Source organism: Pteropus medius, unplaced genomic scaffold, assembly GCF_902729225.1.
Source record: "Pteropus medius unplaced genomic scaffold, Ma_sr-lr_union100, whole genome shotgun sequence".
Classification (NCBI taxonomy): Eukaryota; Metazoa; Chordata; class Mammalia; order Chiroptera; family Pteropodidae; genus Pteropus; species Pteropus medius.
This window is the reverse complement of record NW_024350926.1, coordinates 4,018,718-4,038,008: the sequence shown is the minus strand read 5'-3', so window position 1 is coordinate 4,038,008 and position 19,291 is coordinate 4,018,718. Positions and strand designations below refer to the sequence as shown.

At 43.5% G+C, this 19,291-nt stretch overlaps 1 protein-coding gene across 7 annotated transcripts in view; it reads right to left on the bottom strand.

Moving 5' to 3' along the window:
- SULF1 (sulfatase 1) overlaps window positions 1-19,291 on the bottom strand; it is a 143,564-nt gene that overhangs the window by 47,895 nt on the left and 76,378 nt on the right. For all 7 annotated transcript variants that reach the window (XM_039841822.1, XM_039841816.1, XM_039841821.1 and 4 more), the window contains 3 exons: window positions 18,198-18,270; window positions 17,658-17,889; window positions 8,502-8,741 (listed from right to left, as the gene is read on the bottom strand). In XM_039841822.1, coding sequence (XP_039697756.1) covers window positions 8,502-8,741; window positions 17,658-17,829 — 412 coding nt within the window. In that variant the 5' untranslated portion in view covers window positions 17,830-17,889; window positions 18,198-18,270. The remainder of the gene's footprint in view (window positions 1-8,501; window positions 8,742-17,657; window positions 17,890-18,197; window positions 18,271-19,291) is intronic.

Here is a 19,291-nt window from a genome sequence, read left to right as displayed (position 1 = left end):
TTATGAATGTGTATGTCTAACTTGATAATCAAAACTGGCAACACGGAGTTACTACGCAGATAACCCATTTTCACAGAATTGTAGTATAATAGAGGTACATGCACCACGAACACCCCGCTGTCATTGAGAAAGTCGCTAGAAAGACTTCGCATTTCTACCTTCGGCAAAGAAAGGCCACTGTGCAGCAAGGCTCACTGATCCTTTCAGAGAGGGAATCGTGACTTTGGTCCTCTGGCAAAGATGACATTAGGACAGGGGCTGAGTGGGGAGTCGGGCAGGTTGGGGTTTCAGGAACAAAATGGGTTCGATCTTGAAGCAGGATACATTCTGAATATCAGAAGGGTGGCCATACATGTACAGTTGGCACCCTTTTGAGAGAGAGGGTGCTATTTGCAATCATAGTAATTACGCCACAAAAATAGGTTTGGTAAGCACCGTTCTGGGTAAGCCTAAATGTCTGATCATCCCATCAGACACACACACAGCCTTTCCCTCAAGTATGAAGGGCCAGAGACCATTTCATCTACATATGTATACGCAGGCATACATGTGGGTGTAGGTATACATGGATGTGCACACACACAGACCTATATCTATACACACATACACACGCATGCACACAAGTTTTAATTTTTCAGTTTTTTAAAAGGTGGTCGTCTTTAATTTAGGGAAAGACCATGTTCTCTGCTTTCCACGTCCGAACTGTTTCCTGGCTTCATTAAATAGGTTTTAGAGGTGCCTACGCTTCCAGGCAGTTCCTGGATGAGACTGGGTTGAGACAGTGAAAACAGAGCCCCGCATCCAGGCACTTCATCGATTTTGGTCTTAAAGCTCACATTTCTGCACCTTAAACTTACCTGCCGCACATCATTTCTGTGTCTCTGAGGGACAGCTGTTTACCTTGCTTTCATCTTTGATATGCAACTACTTGCAGCCTGCCTCCATCTGAATGTTTTACTTGCCCCTTAATGCCGTTGTCCAAACACAATTCCTCGTTTTCCCTTCCAATTTTACTGCTCCCCTCAGATAGCCTTTAAATCTCTGGGCGGCGTCATCGCCCTGCTGCTGAAGACTCGGCAACCCCGAGCCTTCCCTGATGCCACCTGCTTCTTTGCTCTCCTCACCCAGCAGTCGCCACCACCTGTAGGTACCCCCTGGGTAACAGCTCTGGAACCTTCCCTTTCTCCGATCACGTGACACCCCTCACGCCTGCCCATAGTCTCCCGCTGGCTTTCTCAGCCAGGCTCCAGGGTCTTTCGCTCTCACTGTCACCTTCCTGAAGACCGGCTCTGGTCACGTCACCCTCTTCTCACAATCTAGATGGATCCTTGTCACCTGCATGATCAAGCTTAATTTGAGAGCGTGCCATCCCCAGCCTACCTTGGGTCTGAACAAAACCCCTCTCTTTACAACCCCATCATGCATTTCTCGGTTAACTGTCCCTCTCTCCGATGTTGTGTGCTTGGGTTCCCACCTCTGTACCTCTGCCCGTGCTGCTTCTCCGTCTGACCCTTGGGCCAGAGCACGTGCCATTTCGTTCCCAGTCTTTGCCACAATCCCATAGCATCTGGTGTCTGCGGCTCTATTGCCATCGTCCCTTTCTTCCTTGTGGTGTAGTCCTGTTCGATTGTAAGGTTTCTGAGGGCAGACATTGCCTTTGCCTCGTATCTGTACATCCCTGCACGTAATAAAGGGGCTCCATAATTTTTGTTTTTCAAACTGGGGTTCAGGGACCCCCATGTGTTCTGGGGATTCTACAGATTCTAGACTTATTAAATTTTGTGTTTTTTGCTTGAATTATAATTGTGCAAAGCTGATTTGGTCTAAATATTTTCAGAGCTTCAGAGTTTCTTGGAAGAACTGACTCAAGCCTGAAGAACATGACAATGATGTTTACTTATTTGTTGAATTTATCTGTTCAATCTGTGAATGAGTGAATCAATCATGTGGTGACTTAGCCAAATGCCCACTGCTTGAAGGTTCTGCCAGGAACCCCAGGGCAGACGGACGGGCGTAGAACAAAGTGTCAGAGGCTCTCACGTCAGATATGACTCAGGATTTTCCTCCGAGCTGACTACGTGCAGTAGGAATTCTTGTCTTTGGAGACTAACCACCTTTCCACACAGACCGCAACATGATTATCCTCTTCCGACAAAGGGATAATAACATGACTTGGAGTCACAGGCAGCTGACCAAGACCACACCCCACCAGTGATACTTCACAAGGGGACCGTTTCCAGGAACTGGCTACTTAAAAACCTCAGCACAGCTCTTTCCCCTGGCCTGCTTCTCAACCCTAGGAGTTTATTCCATCTTTCTCTCCTTTTGTTTTCAAAGCAGTAAAACAGCACAGTGGCTTGGAATATAAACCTCGGAGCCAGCCTGCTTGGGTTCCAATCCTGGCTTGCTCCTTGGAAGCAATGTGCCCACAGGCAAGTTACCTGACAATTCCCTCTCTGGGCAACCAAGAAGGTGATAATAAGGATGGCGGCAGGATCGTTGTCAGGATGAAAAGAGCTCGTACATGGGGAACGTGCTAAACGTGGCGCTTGGCACACGACGAGGGCTTTCTAAGTGCTACTGCTAGTGCTCGTATTAGCATCGCTGTCCTTTCAACTGTGTTGATTTTAAATAATTTACCATTCCGCAGTGCAAAGAAATCTCGCCCTAGAGTCCTCCACGTGCGCGCTGACACATTTCTTGAGAGGTTACATATTTTTCTTTCCCAATCTGATGTATTTTGTGGCAACAAGTTCTCTCCCGTGTTCCTGCTTGATTAGTTTTAAAAGATTTCCTACGACTTTTAGTTTTATTGACTTTTTTTGCTTGTTTTTTTTTTCTTTTTTTTTCTTCTCAGAGAAGCCATGCCAAGTCACTCCTGCCCTCCCCTCGCGGTCTTACTCGTTCGGTTATTTTGTGCTGTTTTCTACCCATTGCCATGGCTGTTCCCTCTCCTTTACCCTCCTCGTATAAACCATCTCTGCGAGTCTCTTAACCGTGCTCGTTACATCAGAACTCCCCAGGTTTTTGGTGTCTTTGTGCTCACGGAGTGTAAAAGCGTACTCAGTATTCTAGATGTGCCCTCACCCGACACATTTGTTCCAAGGGAGTCCTGGACCTCGTGTGTCACAATGCAGCACCCCAGTGCCGGCCGCTTCGAGTGACTGGCCTTTCTTGTTGCCTGCTGACATTGAGACTCATTTATAATCACTCCTCCTGGCCTCTTTCAACGTTATGCTTCCTGGCAGTGCTCTGCAATGGATTATCTGGGTTTCTAATTATTTTCCTCCAGATATATGAAATCTCTTTCTCCCTCTCTAAGGTGAATTTCATTTTTCTTGCCCGTTTTGCCATTACAGTATGTGTAGTTTGAAGTTTTTCTCTCTTTTGGCACTGGGAATTCAATACACCTTACTGCTATGCTATCTGAATGTATCACTAACATGCCATCAACCTGTCCTTCCATATCATTTTCTTCTCTGGGACTCCACTAAACACGTCCCTTCACAGCTGTTTAAAAAGGTGGGAAGGGGGTTAAGAGACAGCGGGAAAGATCAGAAAGACTTGATTATCATTAGTTTTGACTTTAGGTCATGTTACTCTGTCCAGGACTATCCATCCCCGTAATACGTAGAAAAATTTCCTTGAACCATCTGAAGCAAAGGCACTTATTTTTAAATTAGCAAGAGTAACTATACACAAGATTTTTGATGCCATGGAGAAGTTAAATCATATTTATTATAACAAATGATATACTGAGCTTTTACTTTATGTAATGGACAGGTTTAGGTCGCAGGATTTCACTGGTAGTAACTAAAAATATACAAATTTTGAACCGAGTTAAAATTATGACTTACTCTTATGTCAATGTATATACATGAGTCTGTTTTCCACAATTAGATTGTAAGTCTGATGAAGACAGGCATCTTATTTTAACTCTTCACATCCCAGTGTCTAGTGTAGTTCTGAGCCTACACTAGTGTGGTTCGATAACTAGCATACTGTGGTATGCTATGTCTTCTGTTCATGTGCTTACCAAAAACCTACGATGCCATAACTAATCAAAGCAATATTAGCTTGCTTTACTATATAAGAACTCTACATTTAACAAATCTCATATTAGAGAATAAATTTGCTATAAGTAACAAAAATTTTGTAATGTAAAAAGACATGAAATTAGAAACTTGATTAATTTGTCTAAATTATTTTGTTAGAAAAAGAGCGGATCTCTATTAAATATTGCCCTTTCTACTCCAGTAGAAGTAGAAGTGACATGAAGTAGAATTTTAGTAAGATTTAATTCACATGCTATATCATGTGTCATGTGTTCTGATTATAATTTGAACACTGCAATTTTTAAATAAATCAACATAGTATTTACAGTGATTATAATAAAATTACTGTATAATTTTGGACAGGAAAAACACTTAGGAATCATTCTAGTCCAATCTCTGCATTATAAAGGCTGGAAAACTGGCCTGTACAAATTCTCAAAACAAATTAAAGGCAGAACTAGGATGTGACTCTAGCTCTCCTCAGTTTTCATTCAGGATTTTTGCTAACATTTGACGCTACAGCTCAAATTTGGATTATTACTTTTACCTTAAAAGTTACGCTAGGTTTTATATTCATACCCATACCCTTAGAAGAAATTAAACTAAAAAAATTTTGAGCATATAGTCAGGCAGGAAATTCATTTTTATGATAGATAATCCAACGTCATTCCCAGTTCACTTGTCAGAACATAAAATGCAATAGACATGTTACTGTATTTTCCCCTTTTCAAACATTTAAGCTGCTGTACAGTCATATTTTCCATGAGTAAATTTAGAAAAATTTAGGCTATAGCCAGTCCAAAAATGCCTCAGTTCTGAAAGAGAAAAATCATGTCATACAATGGTAAATATAATATTGGAACAATTTGATTCATTTAAATCCATGTATTCTGGATGTCTTCCAAAATAAACCACTTAGTAATTTATCTTCTCTGAGCTGTTCTTCATAAATCTGATTGCTGCCTTTTGCTTTTTTCTCAATGGATATTTATGTACAATACATATTTAGCTTCTTTTATTATTTTTCTTAGGTTCTCGGCTAAGTGTTCTAAATAACGTGTTCGTTTTTAGGAAAACAACAAAATCTCTATGAGTTGGCTCTTTTCCAGCTAGTCTTGTGGCTCATATATAATTATGCTGGTTTAATACCTACTCACCAACTCTCTTAATTTCCTGTCATCTTGATGTGTTTATTTATCTATTTTCAAATGTGTCACTGTCCCTGTTTAGATCAATAATTATTATCACGAAGAAATCTTTACTTTCAAATTGTCTCAGACACTTTAATACTTTCTCATCGAAGATAAATTTAAGCTCAGTTGATCTTTGTCACGGCCACTCTAGTCTTCCATTTGTAATTTTTCTGATTTACTAATGGGCACATTGACATTTGTTTTCCTAACTAAGTATTTGGAAAGGCCTTCGTTTCCTTTAAAAATATTCTTGTTATTTTGTAAGATGACTCACCATAAATTCCATTATTACCTAAGTATCTAGACCCCTGGGGAGAAGGTTGGCTTCAGAATTAGTCTTAGTTTCCAGGAACAAATTTCCTTTCCCTGGAGAAGACAACTGACCGAAGCAGGCCCACTGGGCTGCGTGAAAAGACAGAAACTTGTCACTGGAGAAGCCTTACGACGTGCAATTTCATCCTAGACCTAACACATAAGGTTAGAGAGCATCCTGGAAACAGCCTCAAGATCAAGATCCTGACGCCTATCTTTCCCATTAGAATATCAAATGTGTCACTTCAAGTCACCTTAACCTTGTGAGTCTAAGTTTGCTCATCTGAAAATAAGGGGATTGAATTAAATTATCTCTGAGTTTTATTCAGGCTCTTGTAATCCACTGCAGGGTGGAACAGCCTGGTATAACTGAAACAAGTATCAGAACATACTGTGTTTCTTAGAAGCAACTAAGTTGTTTTTACCTCAGTGACCCAGCATATTTTGTAATGGACGGTGTTGCAATTTTTGCCTTTGCCATCTGGAAACTTATCTCCAAATATGCAGCTTTTCTCTTCAAGACCATGGCATGCAGCTCGCATACCAACCTTTGCCTTGACTTTAATTAGTTCTCCCCTTGATTTCCATTTGCCAGAGTCCTGACTGCTCTGTATCCTAGTATGTTTTATGTGTCTCTGTGAGGTCCTTTGGAGTGAGGCATGATGGAAACACATGGAAAGAAATAAGACAATGGGAACAGAAAAGACTGAGTCAGATGTACTGGATTCATTCTAGCCCTGACCAGCTCGTGTTCTTGGTCAAATAACTCTTGAGTCGCGCTGTTTCTTCACTGGTAACATGGGCAAATTCTTTCTTTCAAGATTACTGTGAGAATTAGGTGAGACAACTCAGCTAAAATGCCTGGCATAGGGTAGCTAATTCCTTTCTTTTACCCCTTTCTTTCTACCCTCCCCCCAGCTTTATGGACATATAATCGACAATCAAAAATAGTAGATATTTAAGGTATACAACCTGATTGCCTGATATACATAAACACTGTGAAATATTCACCGCCTCCAAGCCAACCAACATATCCATCATCTCATATCTTTATCATTTTCCTTTTATTCCCTTTTGTGGCGAGAACACCAAAGATCTATCCTCTTAGCAAATTTCAAGTATGAACACAACACCGTCAACTATAGTCACACTGCCATGTACCTTGTCTCCGGGACGTGTTCATCTTCTTCCCCCCATTTCTTGGTTCAGTCCCGAAACAAATGAGCAAACCCTGTCTGACTGTTCTCAGTCCTGGCGGGGCTGGTTCTCTGTGTCTCTCCACATCTGGATATCACTCTGGATATGGTGAGAGCCCCGACCCTTCCAGCTGCGTATCTGCTGCTATGGATTAAATTACAGGGAGCCTGGGAGTTGAAAGGCACTGACCTCTCACAATGCTTCTCATGAACAAAACACAACTGAGGTTAAAATCAGGAACCAGGCATTAGGGGACCGTTTCTGATTTTGCTTCTGAGTTGGTCACACAATATTTGAAATCCCCACCTCAGTTATAAAATGAAGCCAAGTACATTTGCTGTCTATGAACCCTACGGGGATGTTTGATGGATTTGCAGATTGCTTCGGAGCTCTCAGATGAAAAGTGCTATAAATCTAAATCACTTATGTGAGAAAACACACTCAGAATAAGGCACTCTGAGGAGCCTAACTTCTTTTCTGAGCATAAGCAAACACCCCTGAGACTCACAAGGGGGGCTTCCTCGGTGGGGGTGGATCTTGAGAAGCCTGTAAATGACAACACAGTCATATTCACGACGAATATTCTCACCCATAAATAACAAGTATTAGGTGCCCATGGAGTATTCTGCAAAGAAGCAAATGGCCACATATTTCCTGAGTCCAGTGGTAAAGATTAATTCTGTTTTTAAAAGAGATTTAAGAGAATACGTTTATCAGAAATCCTTTACTTTTAAATCTTCAGAAGAGAGAATCTGTAAAGTCATTCCCAACAAGCTTTAATGATGATATCATTAATTCATAGGCATAAGTCTGGGTGGTTCCGAAAAAAACTATTTTGCACTGTAGCCCCGGTAGCAACAGTCTTGTTTTCTTTCATGAAGAAACGCTGGGGAAACCCACGAAGAGCATCTAAATGTTGGGAGAATAAAAGCCTTAGGGGGTGGGGGTGGGGGGCGTGGGAGGGGCAACTTTAGTAAAAGGAGCTTTGCTTCTTTCTTAGAAAGACTGGCATCATTTTCACGACCTCTCTTGAGAGAGGACCCCAATTTTCAAAAGACCAACTAACCCACACCTCCCCCTTGCCCTGTATAAGTTAAGCAATAGTAAGAGATGTAGCAATTACCTTCCTGCCCTGAAAGATGGAGGTGAACATTAGAGGCCTGAAAATGACCACAACTTAACCTAAAGAAACTCCAAATCCTATGAATTTTGGACGAATAAATAAATCACTGGTTTGTTGATTCAGTTATTTATGAATTCAATAAAGAATTGTGACCATTTACTGTGTCCTGGACCCTGGAGGAGACACTGAGCAGTTTCAAAACCCTTGATGATTTCTCACTGAAATGATCGGCGGGATTTACTGAGACCTGGGACAAGCTTCAAGCCGTGCCACGATCCCTTGAGAATCGGGAGCTTCAGGTAAGCAGGTAAACGCTATGAATACCCATCTGCTGTACGTTCTCCTGAAAAATCCCAGTTGCTGGCTACTCTGATAGATATGATACTTTCATAACGCGTCCACTGAGGATCATTCTGACTTTTCTCTAAGGGATCTCTCATGGGTACATCCTTCGGAGTCAAAAAGTAGGGGATGGGGAGGACACAGATACGGAAGAGAAAAGCCTAGAATACCTCCAATTTAGAGACTTACTGGAACTTCGTATACTTCATCACGCACCACATTTCCCTGTGTCTGAGTTGTGCCGTCAAAGGTTCGTGGGCCAGAAAGTTCACCCATTACCTGTTCTGTAGCCAGTGTTGTTGAGATACACAGCGAAGGTGCGGGGCTCGTGCATGGCCTGCCACGAGGACGAGGAGCAGTTCTCATTGTTGGTGTACACGTTGTGGTTGTGCACGTACTTCCCCGTGAGCATGGAGGACCTGGACGGGCAGCACATGGGCGTGGTCACGAAGGCGTTGCTGAAGGTCGCCCCGCCATGCTCCATGATCTTTCTTGTCTTGTTCATGACTTGCAGGGACCCTGAAAGGCACAAGTCCCGTGTGGTTTAGCAGGGTGCCCCCGCACGAGCACTCGTTTACGTCTTGTCACTCAGTGGCTCCATTCCCTGAATTTATTAATTTCCTTCCCTTGGCCTGAAGGAGTCTATAATTCGACCAGCTCTCATTTCCAGAACAAAATCAAAGATTTGGGATCCTACCATCTCAAGTGTCTCGCAGAATAATAAACACATTTCAGCTTCTCCCCTCCTTCATGGCAAAGGAAAAAAAAAAATGCAGGCTAATCTGATAATTAAAGCTAGAATTCTAGATATGGAGCAGATTCAAAGGCCAGCCGCCCTTTGAAGATTACCAGAGAACAATAGCCTATTACAGAGAGCATGAACCCCCGGCCCACCACACACGCACACAGCTAGTGACATTGCAGAGATGACTATAGTGTTTTAATCATACGAAACAGAAGAGTAAAAGAATTTTTCTTATTAAGTAGAAGTTCCTCTAAGATGCCTGTATTTAATTAAAAAAAGAAAAAAGGATCCTCAGTGTAACTTGGTATCCTCTAGGAAACTCACCAAATGCCTGCCAGCTTTTCTATGAGGATGGCACTACTAGTTTATGTTTTCATCTGTTTATATGTAATTTGAAAAGACAGGTTATTTGCTCATGAAAGAGTCATGATTCTATTGCAGTCGAGAAATATTTGCATAGTACTAAAATATTCCATTTTAACTGTAAAAGATGAAATTGTAACATAAGATCGCTGAGGGGAAAAAAAAATTCTATTTCGATTACTCTATCCAACCAAACACTGCAGCTGAAACACATCCAAACACTGCAGAAAAAAAGCACAGGCCAGAATTCAATAGTCTTTTCAGGACTTGTCAAGAAATGCACTACAGAACGCTACAGCCAAGCCCATTGCATTTGAATCCTGGAGCCTCACATTTCCAACAGGTCCCACTTCTTCCAGAGAAAGTCTGTGTAGTTTTCCAGCAAGGAAGGAAATCGTGATGCAAACCAGGCAAGCATTCAGAGCAGAAGAGAAGCCTGCCACCATCCAAAAAGCCACAGTGAGCCTGATTTTTTCACGTATTAGCTTTTACTGTTCATGTGAAACATATGAAAGCAGGAGGAGAGTTTCTAATTGGGTCTCATGAAAGCTCCCTAAAATATGCTTTACTTAGGAAGACTCCTGACCTCTTTTTCTTCTCTGGATGTGTTCAGGGGACCAAGCGACCTTTTGGTGATCATTGAATAGCATGTCATGAGCACCCGTTTCATGCCAGACATTCTATCAACCTTGAACTCTGGGCCGGTCCCCAAGAGTTGCATCGACAAAGCAAATAGAAAATTCTCTGCTGCCTCTGGTCTTCAATAGTCAGCTACTTAGAAGAGAACCCACATATAAAGATCCCTTTGGGATATCTGCAAAGCGACATACACATAACGGTGCGGATACAGCAGTAGCAGCGCATCTCAGGATAGAGGGGACCCGGAGTGAATGTCTAATAAGAGGTGAGGACAAATGGAAGGAGAGAAGGAAGGAAAATATAGACTGGGTGAAGTGGATTGTTGGGAGGATGAGGAGGATGCTAAGTAAGTGATGAGTACAGCACATCGATTTTCTGGAATCGAAAAGAATATGGAGAATTCTCTTGAAATGTGTGAGGCAGAGTTAGCAAAGAGCTGGGAAGCTGAGTAGAGATATCGGGTTGGATGGAATAGACAAAATGAAGGCAGAGTAGGTTCTTTGTCAAAGGCATGAACAGCATGGTCTGAAAAAGTCTTCAAGACGTGTTGCTATGGCAACGTGGCAATGGGGGTATATGCAGAGGAGAGAATGGGCTGGTCCATCAAGAGAACAGCCAAGAAGTCTCTGAAGCCATCGGGCCATGAGGTGATAAGAACCTGAACCAAATTGTGTCTCTAAAATAAAGCGGCCCTAAGAAACAGATCCAAGAGACTTTGTAATGCATCAGAAAGCTATGAGCTGACTAATAGCTCAAAGGTTTCAGCATGGAAAGAAAACTGGAAAAGTAATTGTTTCGCTGTTGGTCTAAAAATAACTAAAAGAAAATGTGCCCTATAGAAGAACACAAAAATCCATTTTAGAAATGTTGCATTTCATATTCGTGTTGGTTCACCATATGGGGGAAACATCCTGGAGACAAATAGATGAGTAGGGTCGTGGGCGTGGGGAGGGAGATGCTGAAGTCGACTCCTCTTTAAGTCTCCACAGCGCTTACTCATTGTAATATCCTGACTTTTGGAAAAATTCAGCAAACACTAGTGATAGATTTTCATTGCCTAAGAATCTTTTCATCTCAAAGAATGAGATTTCAGAGCTTCCTTTATAAGCCTAGCTAAACTCAAATTTAAAAAAGCAGTGTGCAGCCCGAAGCCATCCTCCGAGGTCCTGAATCACAAAGCTACAATCTCCTGTTTACAGACTTAATTGAACCGCGCTTACGGGACGGTAGGTGGAAATCTGATCTCAGGTTAAATAACATAAAAATGGGCTAAAATTTAGCCCAGTTAATAATCTCTGGAATTGTCCCAGCCAAACTCTTCCCCCGTTCCAAGTATCACTCCTTTCTTAATTAACCGAGCTGCGCTGAGGTCCTCAGCAATCCTTGCCAGCGCTGTGCTTCCAACCAGTCCCCACGTCAAAGGGATGGATGAAGACGTTTGGTCCCCACTGTCACCGCGAACACTGTCACAGCTCCACCACTGGGGGTTCCAAAAGTGCACATCTGGCTCGAAGTTTCTCGGTAAAGGAGAGATTCTGGGACAATCCTTTCTCATCTTTAAAAACCACCCAGAGAGCACGTTAATCCACAGAAGGCTGGGCCCACCCGAGACACCGACACCGACTTAACAAGACTGGGGAGGGCTCACGAATTTACATGTCTAACAAGCTCCCTGAACATGGACCACACCCAGAGGAGTATTTTAGGTTGGACACCGAATCAGGGGCACCTAGAGTGGGAAGAGACTTTATGACTGCCTTGTTCTAAGTGACCTAAGTGGCTTAGACTGCTTCCGAGGCTATAAGATGCTGGAGATGGGAAAAGGAGACAGTCATTTCATACTTATTTTCGGGTTCTGTTCTGAGTGCTCCACAGACATCAACTCATCGAATCCTGACAATAACGCTTTGCAGTGGGTGCTATTATTTATTATTCCCATTTTATGGATGATAAAACTGAGGTGCAGAGGGCTAAATGACACCCCTAGGGTCACACAAATCCTACACGGCAGAGCCCAGAGGCAGTGCAGGCAGCCTGCTCCAGAGACCATCTCTCAAGCTTCATCTAGGCTGAGCACTGGCTGTGATATTGATGTTTTCAAGACTTAAAAACAGAAATGATGTCTGCTTGCAGTCAAAATATGCCTCACTTTCTGTACTGTCATATTTTGCTTCATCAGGCCTCCCAGGGGAGATACTAACAGACACTAACACCTGCCTCCTGCCCTCCAAAGGGCTGAAACGATCTTGGTAGCTTAGGGCCAGGTGAAGGGTGAGTGGGCTACAGATGCGTCTGTGTTCGGCAGCTGACAGCCACATTGGTGTTACACGCTGCCTCTGATCTTGGCTAGATGCAGACGATGGAATGCAAGAAGCATACCTGTTCCCTCTGCTGAGTTAGTATGCACCAGCGACGTAAGCCCGAAGCACCTTCTTCCTCTTTATGGCTGTGCAATGATTAATGCTGGTCAACAGTGCTGCCTTGTGCTGAATCTGTTTCCATGTGATTGCACCATTGATTTTTTCATTGGGAAACTCAACCAAACTTTTCTGTAATAAAACCCATTATTATGCATTGATGGCTGTTGAGAGGAGTGGATGGGACAATCTCTTGTTCTGTCATTGGAAGGGCAATTATGTCCTTTTGTTTCAAGCTGAGACACCTCGCCTCTCTGGATTTCAGGCCTTTGGTGCCTAAAATGCCAATTGTGCTGGTCTTAGTTATTAGAACAATTATTTCATAGGAATGACATGCAGCTTAAGATTGAAGACTCAGAGCAATATTCCCATGGCAGGGCATAGGAGGATAAGAGTGAGCAGAGAAAGAATCCTAGACTTGAACTTGTGGGGAAACATCTGGAGTTTGCCACAGATTGGCTTGAGCACGTCATTTACCCTCTTTTGGTTCATGCTTCTCACCTGTAAAATGAAGCCAATAACAGCTCCCCTGCCTAGTTCACAGGACTGTCGAGGAGCCAATGGCACGGGGCCGCGATTTCACCGTGTGCTCACCCCAAACCCGCCACATTCAGCTCCCCCTGCCCTTTCCATCTCCCTCTCTGTAATCTACATCTCAATTCCAAGAGCTGCAATGAAAGTAGAGAGGTTACCATAGACTGAATGTGTCCTGGAAAATTCATATGGTGAAACTCAAGATCCCATGTGTTAGTATCAGGAGGCGGGGCTTATGGGAGGTAATTAGGTCATGTGGGCGTGGCCCTCATGAATGGGATGATAAAAGAGACCCCAGAGAGCTCCCTGTCCCCTTCCACCATCTGGGGACCGTGAAAAGACAGCTATCTATGAAGCAGGAAAGTGGTCTTCGCCTGACACCAGATCTGTTGGCGCCCTGATCCTGGATTTCCCAGCTTCCAGAACTGTGAGGAATAAATGTATGTTGTTTAGAAGCCACTAAGCCGCCCAGTCTATGTAGGGTATCTTGTTATAGCAGCCTGAATGGACTAAGACAGAGGTCAACTACCTTTTCTATTCTTTAAGACTGAAAATGTTAATGCTGGCTTGCAGTTAAAAGTATCAGTTCTCTACACAAACTGCCCGCCTCCTGAAGCAAGATGCCTGACTTCGTTACAATTGAAAGTTGTCCTGTGAGGTGGAGGCCTGACAGGGATGCTATGAAGCGACTGTGACTAGGCCCAGCGGCTGGCGTGGGGACCCTGCTGGCTGGGTTGGTTTGAGGAGAGGGAAGGTCCAGGCCACAGCTGAGTCCCAGGACTGCCAAGAAAAGCTGTTCCAGCGCCAAAGTTCCAGATTGGGACTGGGGACGTCTGCCATTGCTCCTGCAGGGGTGGGGAGGCTGTGACAACACCAAGCTGTGGACAGGGATGCTGTCAGGTCAGCGGTGGCGGGAGGGGAGCTGTGGCACTCTTTGGGAATCCCGCAGGATCCACTAGGTTTGCAAGGTGGTGGAGCTGAAAATCTAGGCTTCAGGAAGAGGACTCTGGATGGAGTATGTAACAGGTTTTTGGGGCTGACACAACCGTGGCCAGGAATTTCAACCGTTCTACCCACTCTAACTTATCTATTCCCAAGTCGTCTGCGCAAAAAAGTCGGGAGAAAGAAAATGTCCCACTAACCTGAATGACTTTACCAAAATCACATAGAGAGCTTGAATTACTTTTCTACATGTTAAACTTTATGGCAAAACTTTACTATTCCTGATTTGAATATCTTAGCATTTGATTATCCAATATTTTATCCCAGCAAACATTAAAATTTTTATCAAGCCTATTTATCATGTCCAGGAAAACTCATAAAACCCAAAATTCAATAATAACTATTGTCATCACCATCCCTTCGGGAAACCCCGAGCATGTGGGATTCATATACACCTGGCTTCCTAGAGAGACACACCCCCATGTGGATTACAGTGGTTCATGTTTTGATGAGTGACAACAAGCACACTCAACCCTTATTAACTGTGCAGGGTAAATGTTTCTAGATGGCATTGTCTCACGACGAAGTAAGGTTAAGGTTTTAACTATATAAATGGTCACTACTGAATACATCACTGCTATCTTCCCAGGTGCCAACTGTCAAGCGTGAAATCTGAAACAGTGACATTTCCCATATTAAAAATGGCTCTACCGGTCTATTGGATATCGTAATTCTGCAAACGTTAAGACAAAAAATATCATGATAAAACAGTATACCTTCTTCCACCCAAACTGTGGGACTGGGAGGAAAAAAACAGATGTTTCAGCTAAAGCCATCAGAAGAGAAGAAAAACAAGTTGGGAGAAGAGGGGACCAAGAAGCAGATAATAAATCTGTCTGGACTGTTTCCAGGCCACTAGGACTCATTATATTTTTCCCTCAAAGGGCAAAAGGCCATTAAAAAATGGAGACTAGTTTCTTAGGGGACTGGAAATTAAATGCCTACAGAGCTAGACCGAGAAGGTAAGCAAGCGAAGGCAGCCAGGTGTATAAGAAAAATCACAGGGCTTTTGTCTTCTCAGATTTTTCACATTTGGTTGGAGGCTGCATAGGACTCTTCTCTGACTAAGAATAAAAACACAGTCTGGGCACGATGATTTAAATAGCAGCTGCTCCTTGGCCTAAATGGAGATCAATGGAGAGGGGTGGGGACCGTGACGACCTAGTCAAAATGGCCTGAAGTATTACAGGTGCCAAAAGTGTTGCTTAGGTAAATATCTGTCCAAGCGCTTGGATGTAAGTAAACAAAATAAAACCCAGCCCTATCGAAAACACAATGAGATACCACTCCACACCCATTAGGATGGCTGTTATCCAAAAAATAGAAATAACAAGTGATGGCAAGGATGTGGAGAAATCGGAACCTTTGTGCACTGTTGGTGAGAATGTAAAATGATACAGTTGCTATGGAAAAGTCTGGTATTAAAAGTAGAATTATCAAATTGTCCAGCAAACTTCACTTCTGGATGTTTATCCCAAAGAATTGAAAGCAGGGTCTCAAAGAGATATTTATAAACCTATGTTCATAGTAGCAATAGTCACAAAGTGGAAGCATCCCAAATTTCTATCAACGGACGATGGACAAACAACCTGTGGTATATACATGCAATGGAATAGTATTTAGCCTTCAAAACATCAGAAATCCTGACATGCTACAACATGGCTGAATCCTGAGGAAGGACGTTATGCTAAATGAAATAATCCAGTCACAAAAAGACAAATACCGTATGATTCCACTTATGTGAAATCCTTAGAGCACTCAGATTCATAGAGACAGTTAGTAGAAGGGTGGTTGCCAGGGGCTGGAGGTATGGGAAGTTATTGTTTAATGGGCATCGAATTTTAATTTTGTAAGATAAAAAGAGTTTGGAGATTGTTTGAACAGCAATGTGAATATACGTAACATTACCGAATCGTCCACTTAAAAATGGTTCAGATGGTAAAAACAAAACGAAATAAAACCGCAAACCCCCCAAACCAACTAAAGTCTAGAGCAGTTCATGAAAGATTATGAGAATATTACAAAAGGCTAGACAAAAGGGCATAGTTTTTCTGCTGAGAAGGGCGGTCCTCTCTAAACTTCTGACCCACGGTTCACTGTGGTTCATCATCAACCTGTTTTGCCAACAAGATGATAAGACTCATCTTATGCTTCTATTATCTCTCGCACAGAACCTAGAACATTACTAAGCATTGGGTGAGGGTAAGGCATTTGAACGGGGCGATGAAGAATAGATAGGGCTTCCTCAGGTGGAGGAAGGGCGAAAAGGCAGAGGGGACGAGATGTGCAAAGGCATGAAATATAGGGGAGAAAGTTGAAACCACCGGACGCCTTCAGGGAAATGCGAGTTGTTTCCACGAAGCACAGAGCAAAAGCGAGGGAAAGGGAAGAAGCCTTACAGAGACAGGTGGGGGCCGGACGGCCCAGGGCTCCTTTGCTTGCAGGGGAGAGCGGAAGAGAAGGGAAAAGCTGGAGAGAAGAGAAGAGTCTACAGATCTTGGCTACAGGGAAAGGGACGGACATGTGAGATGATGAGGAAGGCAAATTCAGATGTGTTCACATCATTTCGCTTGCTCTGTGAGTGATTAAAAACTTAAACTACCAGCCACGTACATACTAAAGTCATACCTGTGAGACTTTTCATTTTGACATGTCTGAAAACCTGTACTCTTGTTTCAAGAGTGAAGTGAGAAGGAGCAGACTCTGTGAATCAATCTCAACGATCATCACCCCGTGTTCTAGGCACTTCCCCAGACTGTTTTGAAAGCTTAAGACCAGTGCACTCGCTTCCCACTGAACCCAAGGAATTCACTTTGCTGGAATTCCAAGGTTTGGTTTCAAACCGGAAATCAAAGTTCTCTTCCATTCAGATCAAATTCCAGCATGGAGGGTTTTATCCTCGAGAACCCTAGTCAGAGGATCCTGTAAAGAAGACAGGTGCTCTGCTGGCATAGAGTCTAAAAGATGCTTGTGACGGTCAGGTCGAGTGTGATGGATAGATAAGCCTGGCTGAGTGATGCCTGGAACAAGGGATTTGGGTCGGGAAATGGCAATGAGTGGTGGTGACATCTTGTGAGGGCAAGCTTCTTCTCTGTCCTAGGTACCCTAGAGAAACTTGACCCCAGGCTTACGGACAAGAATGTGGGGCTGGGCCAATCGAAGGTGAGAAACCCATTCAGATGATGCAGAAGTTAAGCTGGAACCACCGGATTTTTGCAGGCTTTCTAAGTGCTGTAAAATTAACCCAGCTGAGCGAAGTCTTCATCGTATCTAACTTTTAATTACCTGACAATTACTGTAAACTATGTATGAATTATTCACTCTAATAATAAACCACGGAAAGTTCCTCCAGCATCTACCTATGTTCATATACACTGCAAAGAATTACAATCATAATCTCAAAGTCGAAACAACTTTGCCCAAATATTTTTTTTAAAAAAATGACCAAGAGTTTCCAAGATACACGATCAAATCCTTGACTTCTCTAGTATTTAATCTCAGTTTACTCCCTTCCTCCAGCCCCCTATTCTCCTAGGCCCGCCCCTCCCCAGACTGTTCCGAAAGCTTAAGACCAGAAAAGTAATATTGCAATGCAAACCAAATGCCTTATACACTCAGTGCAAGTTCATTTAATAAACTAGGTTGTTGCTTAAGGCCTCAAATGCTCACTGACAGTTACTGATAACGAACCACTTGAGCAAAAGAGACTAACAAACGAAAAACCCGGCATCTCACCCAGCTCCACGTCTTGGTCATCGGTGAGCACGAGAATTATGTTAGGTCGGATGTTTTTTCGTTCCTGCTGGATCCGTCCTCTGAACCTCGGCGATCTGGCAGTGGAACAGAGGCTCCCCAGCAGCTCGGCGCCCAGGACAGCCCAGACCAGAACCCAGCAGGAAGACTTCATCGTGTTGGGTCCGAGGTCACAAAACCGACACAACGTCTCAGCCTCCTGGTGTCTGTAGGTCTGGGCAGCCAGAGAGAAAGCGAGGGAGAGAGAGACTGAAATGAAATCCAAACCCCAAACACAGTTGCAGAAAACGGGCCTCAGCCGAGCAAGAACTGGCACATAAGCTGGCATGGGAAGGGCGGGACGTGAGTCAGAAGTGGCAAACTCTCCCCGGCGGGCGCTGGGGCCTTCGAGCACTTGATTATTTTGCAAATTCGCTTTTGTCCTTTATTCTCATTCTAACGTCTCCTATTTCAATTCATGGCCGAAATATCCTTTCCAACAGAGGGGCACGAGTGTGAAAGTTTTCTGACGAGAGTTAATACCTTGAATTAGGTATCCTGGTTGAAAAATCAATTTCTATACCCAGGGGTGCTCAGAACATCTGCAGATGGGCTCCTGGAAGGGGGAGAAAAAAAAGAAAAATACAAAGAAAACATGAGTGAAGGATTTCAATACAGGTTTTTGGTCTGAAATAGTCTCTTAAAAACGGCAGATAGATGATGATGATAGATAGATGATAGATAGATAGATAGATAGATAGATAGATAGATAGATAGATGATAGATAGAATTTTTTTTGCCTGCACTCCAAAAGGAAGAAACAGGAAGAAATCGACCCTCAGATGATCGACCTTAACAAACGACTCAAATAACATCTCCATTTCATAATCAGCTCCATAAAACAGTGCTAAGGGTATCATCTCCACTCACACCGTGACAGTACTTTTAAACATCCCAAGAAAACTAATGACAGATAAGGAAGAGCCAGCGATGCCCGTGAAAGCACTGTGCGTTTGGAAAGTGTGCCGTGGGGCGTGTTCGGGATCTGTTAACTCACCAGCTTAAGACATTTGAGTACTTATTGGAGTAGAATGACATGCAAAGCTGTCATTTGTCAACTGCGTTATGTCACTCACTACCCAGGAGAGTTATTTCTGCTTGACAAAGACTCCATAGCAAGTGACTGGGAGGGCAATCTTTTCCAGCCTCCACAAAGCTCGCAACTGCCCTCCGTCACTCACCAGGGGAAGAGGCGCTTCCTGCGAGCTAGTCTGGTCCCTCTGTCCAGCCTGTGTCTTCAGTGCACTGGCGCCTAAAGGGACAGAACCCTCCTTCGACTGTCAGCACCAGCTCCACTATTATCAGGACCCGGCGCAGAGGTGCCTGCACAGAGGTTGTGCTTTGCTACTGCAGAACTCAACGGGCAGAGCAAATGATTGATTGGGCTCTGAGGCTGGGGCTCAGAGGCTACCCTTGCACATTAAAAAATAAATAAAATCTAGAGGGGTGCTCTGTGAAATCTCTGCCAGTCTGCCGAAGGGGAGAGTTTGAAAGCGTTGGAAGATGCTGCTTTCACTTTAGAACACTAACCCGCTGCAAGCTTTCCTCCTGGACTTCTTTAAAGATAGCGAAAGGCT